This window comes from Hemiscyllium ocellatum, chromosome 25 (genome assembly GCF_020745735.1).
Source record: "Hemiscyllium ocellatum isolate sHemOce1 chromosome 25, sHemOce1.pat.X.cur, whole genome shotgun sequence".
Lineage (NCBI taxonomy): Eukaryota > Metazoa > Chordata > Chondrichthyes > Orectolobiformes > Hemiscylliidae > Hemiscyllium > Hemiscyllium ocellatum.
In genome coordinates this window covers 25,901,564-25,915,903 of record NC_083425.1, presented here as the reverse complement: position 1 = coordinate 25,915,903, position 14,340 = coordinate 25,901,564, and the positions used below count along the sequence as shown (strand labels likewise).

At 40.2% G+C, this 14,340-nt stretch overlaps 1 protein-coding gene across 1 annotated transcript in view; it reads right to left on the bottom strand.

The window, feature by feature from the left end:
* The window catches only part of dnai2b (dynein, axonemal, intermediate chain 2b), a 66,120-nt gene extending 53,020 nt beyond the window's left edge, over nucleotides 1-13,100 (bottom strand). The window contains exons 1-4 of the mRNA XM_060844823.1: nucleotides 13,022-13,100; nucleotides 9,152-9,339; nucleotides 5,373-5,534; nucleotides 3,860-3,984 (exon numbers count right to left, since the gene is read on the bottom strand). Coding sequence (XP_060700806.1) covers nucleotides 3,860-3,984; nucleotides 5,373-5,534; nucleotides 9,152-9,337 — 473 coding nt within the window. The 5' untranslated portion in view covers nucleotides 9,338-9,339; nucleotides 13,022-13,100. The remainder of the gene's footprint in view (nucleotides 1-3,859; nucleotides 3,985-5,372; nucleotides 5,535-9,151; nucleotides 9,340-13,021) is intronic.
* Between the last annotated feature and the right edge of the window lie 1,240 nt (nucleotides 13,101-14,340).

Sequence of the window (14,340 nt, the reverse complement as noted above, 5' to 3'; positions counted from 1 at the left end):
GGTTAGCTTCTTGAGTGTTGTTAGTGCTGCACCTATCAAGGTAAGTGATAAGTCTTCCATCATGTTCTTGGCTTGTGCCTTGTCAAGGCTTTATGGAGTCAGAAGGCAAGTCACTTGTCATGGAATTTCCAGACTCTGACCTGTTCTTATAACCATAATATTGATTTGCTATTAAATTTCTGGTCAATGCTAATCTTCACTATGTTCATGATGGTTGGGGAGCTCAGCAATGAAAATTTTGTTGAATGGGAGGGTTAGATTCTATCTTGGTAGAAATGGTCATTACTGAGCACTGGTATAACATGAATACCACTTGCTATTTATCAGTCCAAGATGGTCTTGCTACATATGGATACAGACTGCTTCAATATCTGCAGAATAATAAATGGTATTTAAGACTGTGCAATCATTTGCAAATATCCTCACTTTATGATGGTTGGAAGATCAGTGGTTAGCACTGCTGCCTCACAGCGCCAGAGACCCAGGTTCAATTTCCACCTCAGGTGACTGACTGTGTTGAGTTTGCACATTCTCCCTGTGTGTGTGTGGGTTTCCTCTGGGTGCTCTGGTTTCCTCCCACAGTCCAAAAATGTGCAGGTTAGGTGAATTGGCCATGCTAAAATTGCCCGTAGTGTTAGGTGAAGGGGTAAAATGTAGGGGGGAGTGGGTCTGGGTGGGTTGCGTTTAAAAAAAAAAATGGGGGCGGCACAGTGGTTGGCACTGCTGCCTCACAGCGCCTGGCACTGCTGCCTCACAGCGCCAGAGACCCAGGTTCAATTCCCGCCTCAGGCAACTGACTGTGTGGAGTTTGCACATTCTCCCAGTTTCTGCGTGGGTTTCCTTCGGGTGCTCCGGTTTCCTCCCACAGACCAAAAATGTGCAGGTTAGGTGACTTGGCCATGCTAAATTGTCCGTAGTGTTAGGCGAAGGGGTAAATGTAGGCGTGGGTGGGCTGTGCTTCGGCAGGTCGGTGTGGACTTGTTGGGCTGGAGGGCCTGTTTCCACACTGTAAGTAATCTAATCTAAAAGCTGCTGAAGATACTTAGACGTAGGAAGGTGCACTGAGGAACTCCTGCAGCAAAGTCTTCGGGTTGAACTTTCCTTTTGCTCCAGGTATCACAGAATTGTAACAGTGCACAAGGTGGATATTCACCCCATCATGTCTGTACTGGCTCTTCAAATGAGCATCTCATTTACTGCCATTCTCCTATCATTTATCTATGACCCTAGACATGGTACTTTTTGAAATCCTATCTAATTTCTATTTGAATGCTTTCTCAGAATGTGCCTTCACCACAGTCTCAGGTAGTGCACTCCAAATCTTATCCATTCATTCTGTGAAAAATATTTTCCTCATCATCATTTTTGCTTCTTGTAATGATTACTTTAAAATCTGTACCCTCTCATTTTCAATAACTTCGCAGGTGGAAACAATGTTTTCTGCATGCTCTTTTTCAATCTGCTCATGATTTTCGAATACTTCTATCATAGAGTCATACAGATGTACAGCCCGGAAACAAATCCTTCAGTCCAAATCGTCCATGCTGACCAGATACCCCAACTTAATCTAGTCCCATTTGCCAGCACCCGGCCCATTTCCCTCTAAACCCTTTGTATTCATACACCCATTCAGATGCCTTTTAAGTGTTATAATTGTACCAGCCTCCACCACTTCCTCTGGCAGCTCATTCCATACATGCACCACTGTGTGAAAAAGTTGCCCCTTAGGTCTCTTTTAAATATTTCCCCTCTCACTGTAAACTTATGTCTTCTAGTTCTGGACTACCCCACACCAGGAGAAAAAACCTTGTCTATTTATCCTATCCATGCCCCTCATCATTTTATAAACCTTTATAAGGTCACCCCTCAGCCTCCGACACTTTAGGGCCGACCTCTCCTTATAGCTTAAATCCTCCAATTGTAGCAACATCCTTGAAAATCTTTTCTGAACTCTTTCAAGTTTCACAACATCATTCCAAAAGAAGGAGACCAGAATTGCATGCAATATTCCAAAAGTGGCATAACCAATGCCTTGGACAGCTGCAACATGATCTCCCAACTCCTATACTCAATACTCTGACCAATAAAGGAAAGCATACCAAACGCTACTTTCACTATCCAAGGTCTCTTTGTTCAGCAACACTCCATAGGACCTTACCATTAAGTGTATAAGTCCTGCTCTGATTTGCTTTCCCAAAATGCAGTAGCTCACATTTATTTAAATTAAATTCCATGAGCCACTCCTCAGCCCATTGGCACATCTTCAATCGAGATCCTGTTGGACTCCAGGGTAACCTTCTTCGCTGTCCAGTTCACTTCCAATTTTGGTGTCATTTGCAAACTAACTAACTAGACCTCCTATGTTTACAACCAAATTATTTACAGAAATGATGAAAAGCAGTGGGCCCAGCACTGATCCTTCTGGCACACTACTGGTCACAGGCCTCCAGTCTGAAAAACAACCCTCCACTTCTACCTTCAAGCCAGTTCTGTATCAAAATGGCTAGTTCTCCCTGTATTCCATGAGATCTAACCTTGTGAAGCAGTCTCTCATGAGGAACCTTGTTGACTGCCTTGCTGAAGTTCATATAGATCATGTCTTCTGCTCTGCCCTCATCAATCCTCTTTGTTACTTCAAAAAACTCAATCAAGTTCACGAGACCTGATTTCCCACACACAAAGTCATATTGACTATCCCTATATCAGTCCTTGCCTTTCCAAATACATGTACATCCTGTCCCTCAGGATTCCCACCATCGACGTCAGGCTCACTGGTCTATAGTTCCCTGGTTTGTCCTTAATGCCCTTCTTAAACAGAGGCATCATGTTAGCCAACCTCCAGTCTTCCGGCACCCCACCTGTGACCATCTCAGCAAGGGGCTCAACAATCACTTCCCTAGCTTCCCAAACAGTTCCAGGGTACACCTGGTCAGTCCTGGGGATTTATCCACTTTTATGTATTTCAAGACATTCAGCACTTCCTCCTCTGTAATATAGACATTTTTCAAGATGTCAATCAGATCTCCTCTCAGTCTTTTCTTCTCCAAGAAACACAGAACAACTTCACCAACCTCAGTAACTGAAATTCTTTATCGCTGGAATGATTCTTTCAAAACCCTTTAACTCACTCTCTAATGCATTCATGTCCTTCCCAAAGTATATTGCCTAGAAATGAATGCAGTACTCCAGCTGAGGATGAAACTGTGTCTTATAATTCCAAATATTTTCTTACACACTGACAGCAAGATTATTGTCAATTTAGCACATACAGATGAATCTCTGCCAGCACCTAAATATCCACAGCCTTGGAAATGCCACATGAATCTCACAGATGGTGGCTTGCAATGTACCCTGCTGCTAGGGAAGACAATCAGTGCTGCTGGAAGCAACATCATGATTACTTTCACACTGACTAATTCAAAGAGTGTGGATGAATTTTGTAACAGAATCTAGGAAGAGATAAAAGCTTTCTGGCAAATCTGAAGAATAAAACAAAACATTGAAAGTTATTCATTCAAGGATGATAGAAAAATGAATGAGCTGACTTGTTGCTTTTAAAATTAGGGAGGGATGGGAAGATGTTACAGTTAAATATAGCTTGAATACAGAAAGATTAGCTGTGGGATAACATATCTTTTAATTAAAAACTGTTATGTTTTTATGTTTGGAACCGTAATAAATCATAGGTAAGCTTGAACATATTGCTTTTTGGTCAGTTATCTTGAGATTTTCTACTGACATTTACTCTCAATTCGAAACTGGCTGGAGTTACCCTTGAAAAATTGTCCACAATCTTTCTTTGACAGGAACTTTTTAATCTAAGGAGACGTTAATGCAATACTCAAGGATGTACCATTACCTGAAAACATTTATGGTTTTTGCAGATAAAGGTTCTGTGAATCTTTCCATGGATTCCTCTTTATTATCAAAGTATTCCTCATAAATATTGATAGCATTATTCTGTTTGATGCAGTGCTCCATTAACTGCAAAAACAGAAAAGAATATTCAGTCAATATACAAGTTTCATTAGGTAAGGAGATGCACATTATTTTGTTGCTTATCAGGTTCCAGATGACCTACTGCTCTTGTTACCCTTCAGCTTGCCCTTCCACCAACTTTGTGGGCCAACATTTTTAAAACTTATATATGCATGAACATATCTGAAAGAGCACATCATGAGTCACTCTACTCTTGCAAAATCTTGCTCATCAATGCAAGTAAAAGCTAGCCCAACTAGTTTGTGCTGATGCTATTCTATTACTCTTAAATGTTGACAGATATATGTTTCAGTAGAGACCAATAATATTTTTGAAATCAAAATTGCAGATATTTACTAAGAGAATGCAGTTACAAGGTTCATTGTTGAAACTAAAATATTTTACAACACAGATTAATCACGAAAGTCAATTAAATCTTAAATAGTCAGTTTGCTAAAGACATTGAAAATACAATGAACAGCTACTTACTTTTTAAACCAAAACCTTCACCTAAATTTCCTTCCACATTCATTTGAATTGCACCCAAAAATTTCAGTCAGTAATTTATTAGAATTGGAAGACTAACCACTTTGTTTGAGAACCATTTGACAGATTCATATATGGGTTGACATTTCCTGGCTCTTCCACTTATTTCTGGCAAGGTGTTTCCTTCAAATCTCCTCCTTAGGGTTGTAGGCTCTCTGTTCAATGCAGTTATCATAAATACCTTACTCATAGTCACCTTGAGTCAGAACTCTACTGGTTTGAAATGTTCTTTAACTCTGGAGTCTTGACAATACGAACTATCTTTCTTCTCAGATTGGCTATCTCAGAAGTCCAACTCACTATTAACTGAGTCCTTCTATTATTAAGATTTTACTCTTTTATATCAAGAATACTTGTTAAATTCTGCTGAAAAAGAGTTGCTCCCTGCAGCCAACTTTCTCCGAACTGAATTGTTTGAAAGACAGGTTTTCTGCAATAATCTTTTTTTACCCTTCTCTATTGTTTATTTCAAAGACAGTCCAATCACATGATCAGTTCCTTAGAGAAGGTTCCTTGCAAGAAGTCATTTTCTCTAGAAACCTAGTCCTTAAATAGACATCCATTAGTCTTGAAGTCCAAAATATTTGTCATTCTTTTCTATATTTTCCAAAGAGATGCAAGAAAATAGAATATGTTAGAAGGATGATTCCCTCACTAAAAAATATCCTTTGAGCTGTAAAAGTTTACTAAACAGCTCTTTTTGAGTGCATAAATTAATATTTTCCAGAAGCCAAAAATACTACAAAGTCAATTCATCAACTTTAGAAATACATTCGAATTACTACCATATTTCTTTTTAGGGGAGCAAAGAAACACCATTTTGCATTCATATCTTCACATTCACTTACACTACCCAGCTGCATGAGTGTGTAGACATAATTCTCATCCTTTTCCACTTTCTTCCTATAACGAATGGTATGTTCCAGATCATTTGCATTTATATCTTTAGGCCAGCCACCCTCTACATGGTTAATCCCTCGAGACTCTGTCTTAAAACGTTCTGTATTGACCTTAAAGTGGAGAGAGAGAGAAAAAAAATAAGAGTATTGGTGAACTGCATCAAACTACTTCATTTGACTAGACATCATTTAGGGAATATGGTCAGATTTCTTCTGTTTTCACAAAGATCTCAGCCACACCTTGTATCTAAAATTAATGTTTGTTTGTGAAGAAAGATCTAAACTCATGAAGCAGTGAAGCAAATTGTTATCATTCATTGGCTTCAACATTTTCGTTACAATATTGTATAACCAAGTCAGAATGCTGACCTCTCTTTTCCCTCCCCTTATGAGTTGCTGACAATGAACCAAGAATTCAAAAGAAATGTGATATATCCAAGTTAACAAATAATCCATTGTGTATCACTTGATGTAGGAAATAAGCCAACTACATTCCTTTAGTTAACAAATGAACAGCTAATTTTATTTCTAAAACTCTCAAAAAATGCTAGAGTTATTAACAATAGATTAAAAATGTACAAATATATCCAACGACTCACTAATGCAAAAGCAACATGCGCACACACTCAATCACCACCAACGACTCCATATCTCCAAGCGTTGAGACAGTTCTGCAGTGTATTATCTTGGTAATGCTGAATTTAAAATCATGAAAAAATTCCTCATAGAATGTTCATATTCTTGTTTACAGTCGCTGCTTGTCCCAGAGTTTCTCAGTGGAGCAATTGTGGCTGATTTATTGTCTCCAAGAGAACAAAATAAAATCATTCAGAATTAAGAATTCTTGGCTTGCAGTAATAGAGCCATATGATGAGTTTTCTGTTCCCAAACATTGATTAAAGAGATTTCAGAGAAAGAGAAAGGGGCACAGCCACTGCATCATTGACAGTTTCTGACTGACTGACTGTTGAGCTGCTGAACCTAGAACTGTTGCAGGTGACCTGTCAAAGCATTCAAATAGACTTTCATCCTTGTAACTAGTCAGGAACAAATGCAGCAAGTATTAGGTCATCTTCTATCAGAATGTGTTAACGCTATATTGTACCAAGGAAGCATATAAAATGTAGAGAAACTCAATAATAAAAAAAAATTTAAAGGGTTTGCATCTTATTTAAGAAGCATTCAGAATGAGATAGTTGCCCTGACAGACAGCACAAATCAAGGTAAATGAATGTGATCTCATAACTATTATGGAAACATGATTACAACGAGATCAAAACTGAGAACTTAATGTTCAGGGATATTTGACCTTTTGGAGATACGTGAGGGATGGAAAAGGTGGTGGGATAGCACTATTAATAAGAGGTTAAATAAGGACAATAGTGAGAGATGATTTGGGTTAAAAGATGATCAATTGAGGGAGAGGTAAAAAGAACAGCAGAGGAAAGAGACATTGATTGGAGTAGTGTACAGGCCTCCAAATAGTAGCCACTCTGAGCAAGGCTATAAATCAACATATAACAGGAGTATGTAAAACGAATAGAGTGTTCATTATGAGTGACTGCAATCTTCAGGTTCATGGAATTAATCAAATTGGAAAAGGTAGCTATGACATTGAATTCATTGAGTACATTAGGTGTAAGTTTCTTCGACCAATATGTCAAGGAGCCAACCAGGGAGCAGATTATCTTGGATCTGGTAATGGGTAATGAGGCAAGTTGAATAAATTATCTCAGAGGAAAAGATCTCCTAGGAAGTAGTAATCATATTCGGTTTGAGAGTGATAAATGTGAGAAAAGTACTGTTTAGCTTAAATGAAGGAAATTACAATGGAATGAGGATACGGTTATCTAGAGTGAACTTAGCTTTTTTCTCTAAGCTTGCTCAGACAATTATTCCCCTCAAGGGAGAGTCTAGCATTCTTTAGTCTCAGAACAAAGGGGCATCACTTTAAAGCTGAGAGAAGGAGGAATGCCTTCTCTCTGAGGGCTGAGAGTCTTGGAACTCCTTGCCATAGAGAGCCCTGGGGCAGAGTCCCTATGTAAATTTAAGGCTGAGATAGATAGATTCTTGATCAAAAGTGGAATCTAAGATTACAGGAAAAATACAAGAAAGTGGGCATGAGGAATGTCAGATTAGCTATGATCCTACTGACTGGCAGAGCAGACTCAAGGAGCTGAATAGCATATTCCTGTTCCTATTTCTTATTGTCTGTCCGGGATGTTACAATTTTCAGCTAACGAACTTGCCATTGTTATCAATTTCAGAATACAAAGACAAAACAAAAAAAAATCACATGTTCCCTTATGAACTTATAATGAAGAGTTTATTCCATATTGTACAGATAACATTTTCACTTGCATCCTTCCACATATCATACTAGCAAAGTTATAAAGGCTTATGCAAATTCATTTAACAAGTGTGATTAGCAGGATTTACACATGATGACAAAAACAGAATTCAGGCCTGCATTTTCCACGTGCTTTTTCTTTAACTCTATACAGATCATCAACAGTTCTTTGTTTTTTAAAAAAAATCATTTTACAGTGATGCAAATATAGTAAAGTTACATTAAAGCTTTCTTTAGAAACATTCTGACCAGCTTGTATTTCCATTTAGTACCATGGGTTTTCAACAACTCTGATGGAATGACAACCAATATTCTGGCTACCTCTACCTCATCACATATGGATGCATATTAGTCATGTTGTATGGCACAAATGACTTTTGCCTTGAGGGAGATTAAAGGCTGCCTGCAAAGTGCACATATAAAAGACAACCTGCCAATTTGGTGGTAGCTGACTTCATAAACATGTCAAGTTGCAAAGAAAGGTTTGGTCAGATACAAGATCAAAAATAACATATTAGTTTTCTAAAAAAACATTAAAAGTCTAACTTAATTTGCACACTCTGCTACAAGCTTTTCTCGAAGGTATAGTGATGTATATTTGAGAAGTGAGAAAGACATTCAAATACTAGACTCTCTTCAAGGAGTTCCACAACTTATTTAAATGTCAGCTATCTTTGTGAAGATTTGTGCGGACAATATCAATTGTCTAAAAAAACGTTCAAAGCTATTGAATGCTATGTAAATCATTTTTGAAGAATTGGATGTTCACATATGCACAATTTCTGATCACTAACTGAAACAGATATTAAACATAATAACTTACAAACAAAATTGATGGAGAAACCTGGAATTCAGTTCACTGAGTCATACAGCATGGAAACAGACTCTTCAATCCAACTAATCCATGCCAAACATCACCCTCCTACATTCCATGAAAAAGTCCCAACCCATCTATATAACTCAAACATTCCATACCTGGCAACATCCTGGTAAATCTCTTCTGAACCCTCTCCAGCTTAATAATATCCTTCCTACAACTGGGTGCCATAACTGGACGAAGTAGTCCAGAAGATACCTCAACAATGTCCTGTATGACCTCAACATGACTTTCCAACTCCCAAAGGACTGAGCAATGAAGGCAAGTGTGCCAAAATGGCTTTTTATCCAACCTTTCTATATGTGTGTCTTTAACTTCAAAAAAATTGTGTAACTGAACTCTTAAGTCCCTCTGTTCTACAACACTACTCAAAGTCCTACCATTCATTGTATAAATCTGACCCTATCTCCCCTTGTTAGGTGAACAGCACTTCCCAGCAGTACTAGGAATTTTAAGAATCAAAATTGAAGGAACTACAGTTTTCAACCACTGCTACCCTACCTCATGTTCAGACATGTCCTTTGAAACTTGTACAAACACATCAACGGGATTTTTCTCGATGAAGTTTTCTGCCAATGATGGATCCGGGACAATATCAACATGTAGCTCTGCTGGGCGATCTGAAAAATTGCACTGCCGCCCAAACTCGCTCCGTATTTTAGTATAGACATACACTATTTCCATCATCTCTGCAAGATACCAAAATAATATACTTAATTCAACAAATTATTTAAATACCTTATATTCCAATGATTTGGTAAAATAAATGTCACCAATGGTGGACAAGTAGAATGATTTGAAGTTTTATAAAACTAGTTTATCTTTAATGCCATGCTTAGTCCCAGTAGTATTACTAATAGTATTTTGAATATTATTCAAAATCTTTGTTTAAGCTATGATCAAATCTCAATACTTATATTTGTTATTGACTTCCCGCTACATTGGCAACATCTGTAGCAGAAACAAGGTTTAGCACCATTCTATTTTGAATTGGAAACTGACATAGTGGGGCTATGGAGTGAAACAAAACTGTGCAAGAGAGGGGCGAGACTTAGAAATCTCTACGTTGAATAAACTATAGACTTTCAGCTTTAATCATAGAATCCCTGGAGTGTGGAAGCAGGCCATTTGGCCCATGGTGTTCACACCGACCCTCCGAAGAGCATCCCTCACAGACCAACCCCCCCATCTCTGTAAACCTGCATTTGCTGTGGCTAATCTACACCAAGCCTGCACATCCCTGGACAATTTAGCATGGCTAACCCGCCTAACATGCACATCTCTGGACTGTGGGAGGATACTGGAGGACCTGGAGAAAGCCACACAGTCATGGAGAGAATGTGGAAACTCCACACTGACAGTCGGCCGAGGGTGGAACCAAACCCAGGTTCCTGGTGCAGTGAGGCAGCAGCACTAACCACTGAGCCATTGATTAATAGTGGTAGGAAAACTACAAATGGTATTAGCGACTATTGTGACAATTATTTATGCTCCTAGTTTCAAACTGAAGGCTACGAAGGAATGTTACAATTTTGGAGTTTACTAAACATACACTTGGGTTGGATCATATCCTCTATGATCTGGAGTGCAACTGGTTCTTCACAGCAACATCAATTCAGCGAGGAGCAGAAGAAACATATTTTTGAGCTGTGATTTCTCAAGGCTGTCAGCTGGGCTGGAGGCACTGTCTTATGAGATTTTGACTCTTTACCAACAAGAGAGAATTAAGCCGTTGCTTCTTGACATTGAATGGCATGACCAATATGTTTCTAATCACTCAAAATGACTTTTAAAATCCATACAAAACTATTTACTAGTTTCAGGAATCAGTTGTGTAGTTACTTTTTGTAATAGTAAGAAACTTTTAGAACATGTCCATGCCAAAAAAAGCTTTGGGGTAGTGGCTGCAGGAAGTGACAGTTGCAGGAGTTAGGTAGTTGGCTGCGAGGAAGTGGATGAGGATTGAGTTGTACTACCACTGTGCTACAGGCTGAAGTCTGACTGTGAGGTCAGCATTGGAACATTGTCAGATGGGTCTGGACAGTACAAATTTCCCCATCAAAGGTTCAAACCTCTGAAGCAATTTATGCACTTTTGCATGAGTCAGGATTTCTGAAGGATGTGCAACAGCAGCAGAAGTATCAACACTGAATGCTTTCAAGACATTAGATCAAAGTTCTTAGGGCTAAAGGGATGAAAGGGTATGGGGAGAAATCAGGAAGAGGGTACTGATTTGGATGATCCTGATCATATTGAATGGCAGAGTTCAAAGAACTGAATGGCCTACTGCTGCTCCTATTTTCTATGTTTTGAACCCACATGAAGGTCTATCACTACTTCAATCAATTAACTCCTGTGCAAGAATATTCAAAGGTTCAATGGACAATTGAGTTGGGCTCATTTTCACATCTGGGAATTCTCATCTAGCTACAAATCATTTAACAAAGTTTGGATCACTTCAGTATTCAAAGTTTAATTCCAGATGGTTTCTACATACATTTTCCTTAAAACAATAAAAAAAATTGACCAAACAAGTACAGGAGTATGAAAAAGGATTTTGCTTTTATCTGCAAGAAGGATTAAAAAGTTGGCCTGAGGTTAATTCTGTGTTACAGCTGAAGGTGCCTAAGGTAGGAAGAGGAGGTTCTGGACTGGGTGTGGAGGAAGAAAAGTAATGTGAGGAAGATATAGGGAGGAAGAGGAGGTCTGGAGAAGATGCAGGCAGTAAGGTGACATGACTTGAGTCACAGGACAGATACCAAAGGGTAAGTATGCTTCAGCCTGTAGCACAGTGGTAGTACAACTCAATCCTCATCCAATTCCTCGCAGCCAACTACCTAACTCCTGCAACTGTCACTTCCTGCAGCCACTACCCCAAAGCTTTTTTTGGCATGGACATGTTCTAAAAGTTTCTTACTATTACAAAAAGTAACTACACAACTGATTCCTGAAACTAGTAAATAGTTTTGTATGGATTTTAATTCTCTCTTGTTGGTAAAGAGTCAAAATCTCATAAGTATGGTAAATGGGTAGGAGTCTCTATGTTTTGGGGGTAGGAAGATCAAGACCTGGAAACAAATCAGTTTTGAATTCCACTGCACCAATTTTAGTTCTGCTCCTCTTGCCAGATTTGCCCCAGTGTCAGGTACATGATAACCATACCTTCTGCTAGGTTACATATATCGCCTGCCCCTTTCCCTCATGCCAGGTCGGGTATATACCCCTCCCCTCCTTCCTCACATTGGCTAAATATGCCATCGTCATATACCCTACTGGGTGGGGAAGTAGAGAAGTCCTCAGCAAAGATATACCATTCTTCCCCACCCCCTGGTTGGAATATATAACCCCTTCTGCAGGTATATACCCCTCCACCCCTCCCCTGGTTGGAATATATAACCCCATCTGCAGGTATATACCCCTCCACCCCCTCCCCTGGTTGGATATATAACACCTCTGCAGGTGTATACCCCTCCACCCCTCCCCTGGTTTAATACATAACCCCTCTGTGGGTATATACCCCTCCCTTGGTTGGATATATAACCCCTCTGTGGGTATATACCCCTCCCCTGGTTGGATATATAACCCCTCTGTGGGTATATACCCCTCCCCTGGTTGGATATATAACCCCTCCCCTGGTTGGATATATAACCCCTCTGTGGGTATATACCCCTCCACCCCTCCCCTGGTTGGATATATAACCCCTCTGTGGGTATATACCCCTCCCCTGGTTGGATATATAACCCCTCTGTGGGTATATACCCCTCCACCCCTCCCCTGGTTGGATATATAACCCCTCTGTGGGTATATACCCCTCCACCCCTCCCCTGGTTGGATATATAACCCTGTCTGTGGGTATATACCCCTCCACCCCTCCCCTGGTTGGATATATAACCCTGTCTGTGGGTATATACCCCTCCCCTGGTTGGATATATAACCCCTCTGTGGGTATATACCCCTCCACCCCTCCCCTGGTTGGATATATAACCCCTCTGTGGGTATATACCCCTCCACCCCTCCCCGGTTGGATATATAACCCCTCTGTGGGTATATACCCCTCCACCCCTCCCCTGGTTGGATATATAACCCTGTCTGTGGGTATATACCCCTCCCCTGGTTGGATATATAACCCCTCTGTGGGTATATACCCCTCCCCTGGTTGGATATATAACCCCTCTGTGGGTATATACCCCTCCCCTGGTTGGATATATAACCCCTCTGTGGGTATATACCCCTCCCCTGGTTGGATATATAACCCCTCTGTGGGTATATACCCCTCCCCTGGTTGGATATATAACCCTGTCTGTGGGTATATACCCCTCCCCAGGGTCGGGTGTAAGGTCTGCCCTCCCAACCCCAGCTCTGCCCCGGTACCTGCGGCCGGTTTGTTGTCTCTCTGCCTGTAGCCGAATCGGTCCCGGTCCCTGCCGCCGGTGTATCGTCTGTGTCGCTGTCGCTGTCTCTGGCTCCGGTCAGTTGACAGTCTCCTAGCAACAAACTGGGCGCGCAGCCGCAGTACGGTGACGAGTGGCGCACGTGCGCACTACCTGTGGCTGGGACATCCTGGGCTGCAATCTACTCATAACTGATCATCATGACTTTATGCCGTTCTTCTACCTTTTCTCTATATAAAGAGTAATGGTGAGCAAAGATATAATCACCTAATGCCCTCCTGAATATCTCAAGAAAAACCTGCCTCCACCATGCTTCCAGGCTGTGCATTGCAGATCTGAAATACTCATCATGGAAAAGGCTTATTATTCAATCACATTTGTTTCTTTTTCAACTCAATAGATCAGTGCATTCTTGTTCTTGATCCTTTTCTGAATGGAAACTTTTTTTTCACCTGCTTTATTCAGCCCCTTCATGATCTTGAGAACTTCATTCAGCTTTCTTCTCTCCACAAAGAATCATCTGAACTCTCCAGTGTAATTTCTCATCCATAGAACTATTCTTGTAAGTTTCTGCTGCACTCTCTCCAAGGCATTCACATCCTTCCTAGTGTATGGCATTTAGAACTATACACAATAATCCAACTAAGGTCTAACAAGTGTCTTCTTGAAGTTCAGCATCATGCCCTTGCTCTTGTACTCACCTCCCCTATTAAAACATATGATACTTTATTTTGCTTGATTAAATGCTCTCCACCTACCCTGCCACTTTCAATGATCTATGCACATATGCACCCAGATTCTTCTGCTCCTGCACCCCCTTTAGAAATGCATCCTTTATTTTATATTGTCAGCCAACGTTCTTCCTATCAAAATATATTATCTTTGCATTGAACTGCAAATGCTAACCACTCCGACTTGCCTCTGTACTTTGGAAATTCTGCACTGACTGCTTCCAATGCTACAAATTTTGAAACTGTCACCTGCACACAAAGATCTGGGGATGGCCAACAAACCTTCCTCTAGTCTGAAGTATATTCATTGACCATTACTCTATTTTCTATCACTCAACCAAATTTGCATCCACTTTGCTACTGTCCCTTTTATTTCATGCGCTATAACTTTTCTTACAGGTCTGTTGCTGTCCAAGTCTAAGTAATTGTTATGAAGTTAAACCAACTCATCTGTAATTGCTGGGTTTATCCTGACAACCTTCTTTGAACTAGGGAGTAATGTTTCCAATTATGTTATCTACTAGCACCTTCCCTGAGTCTAAGGAAGACAAAGGTTGTGGCCAGTGCC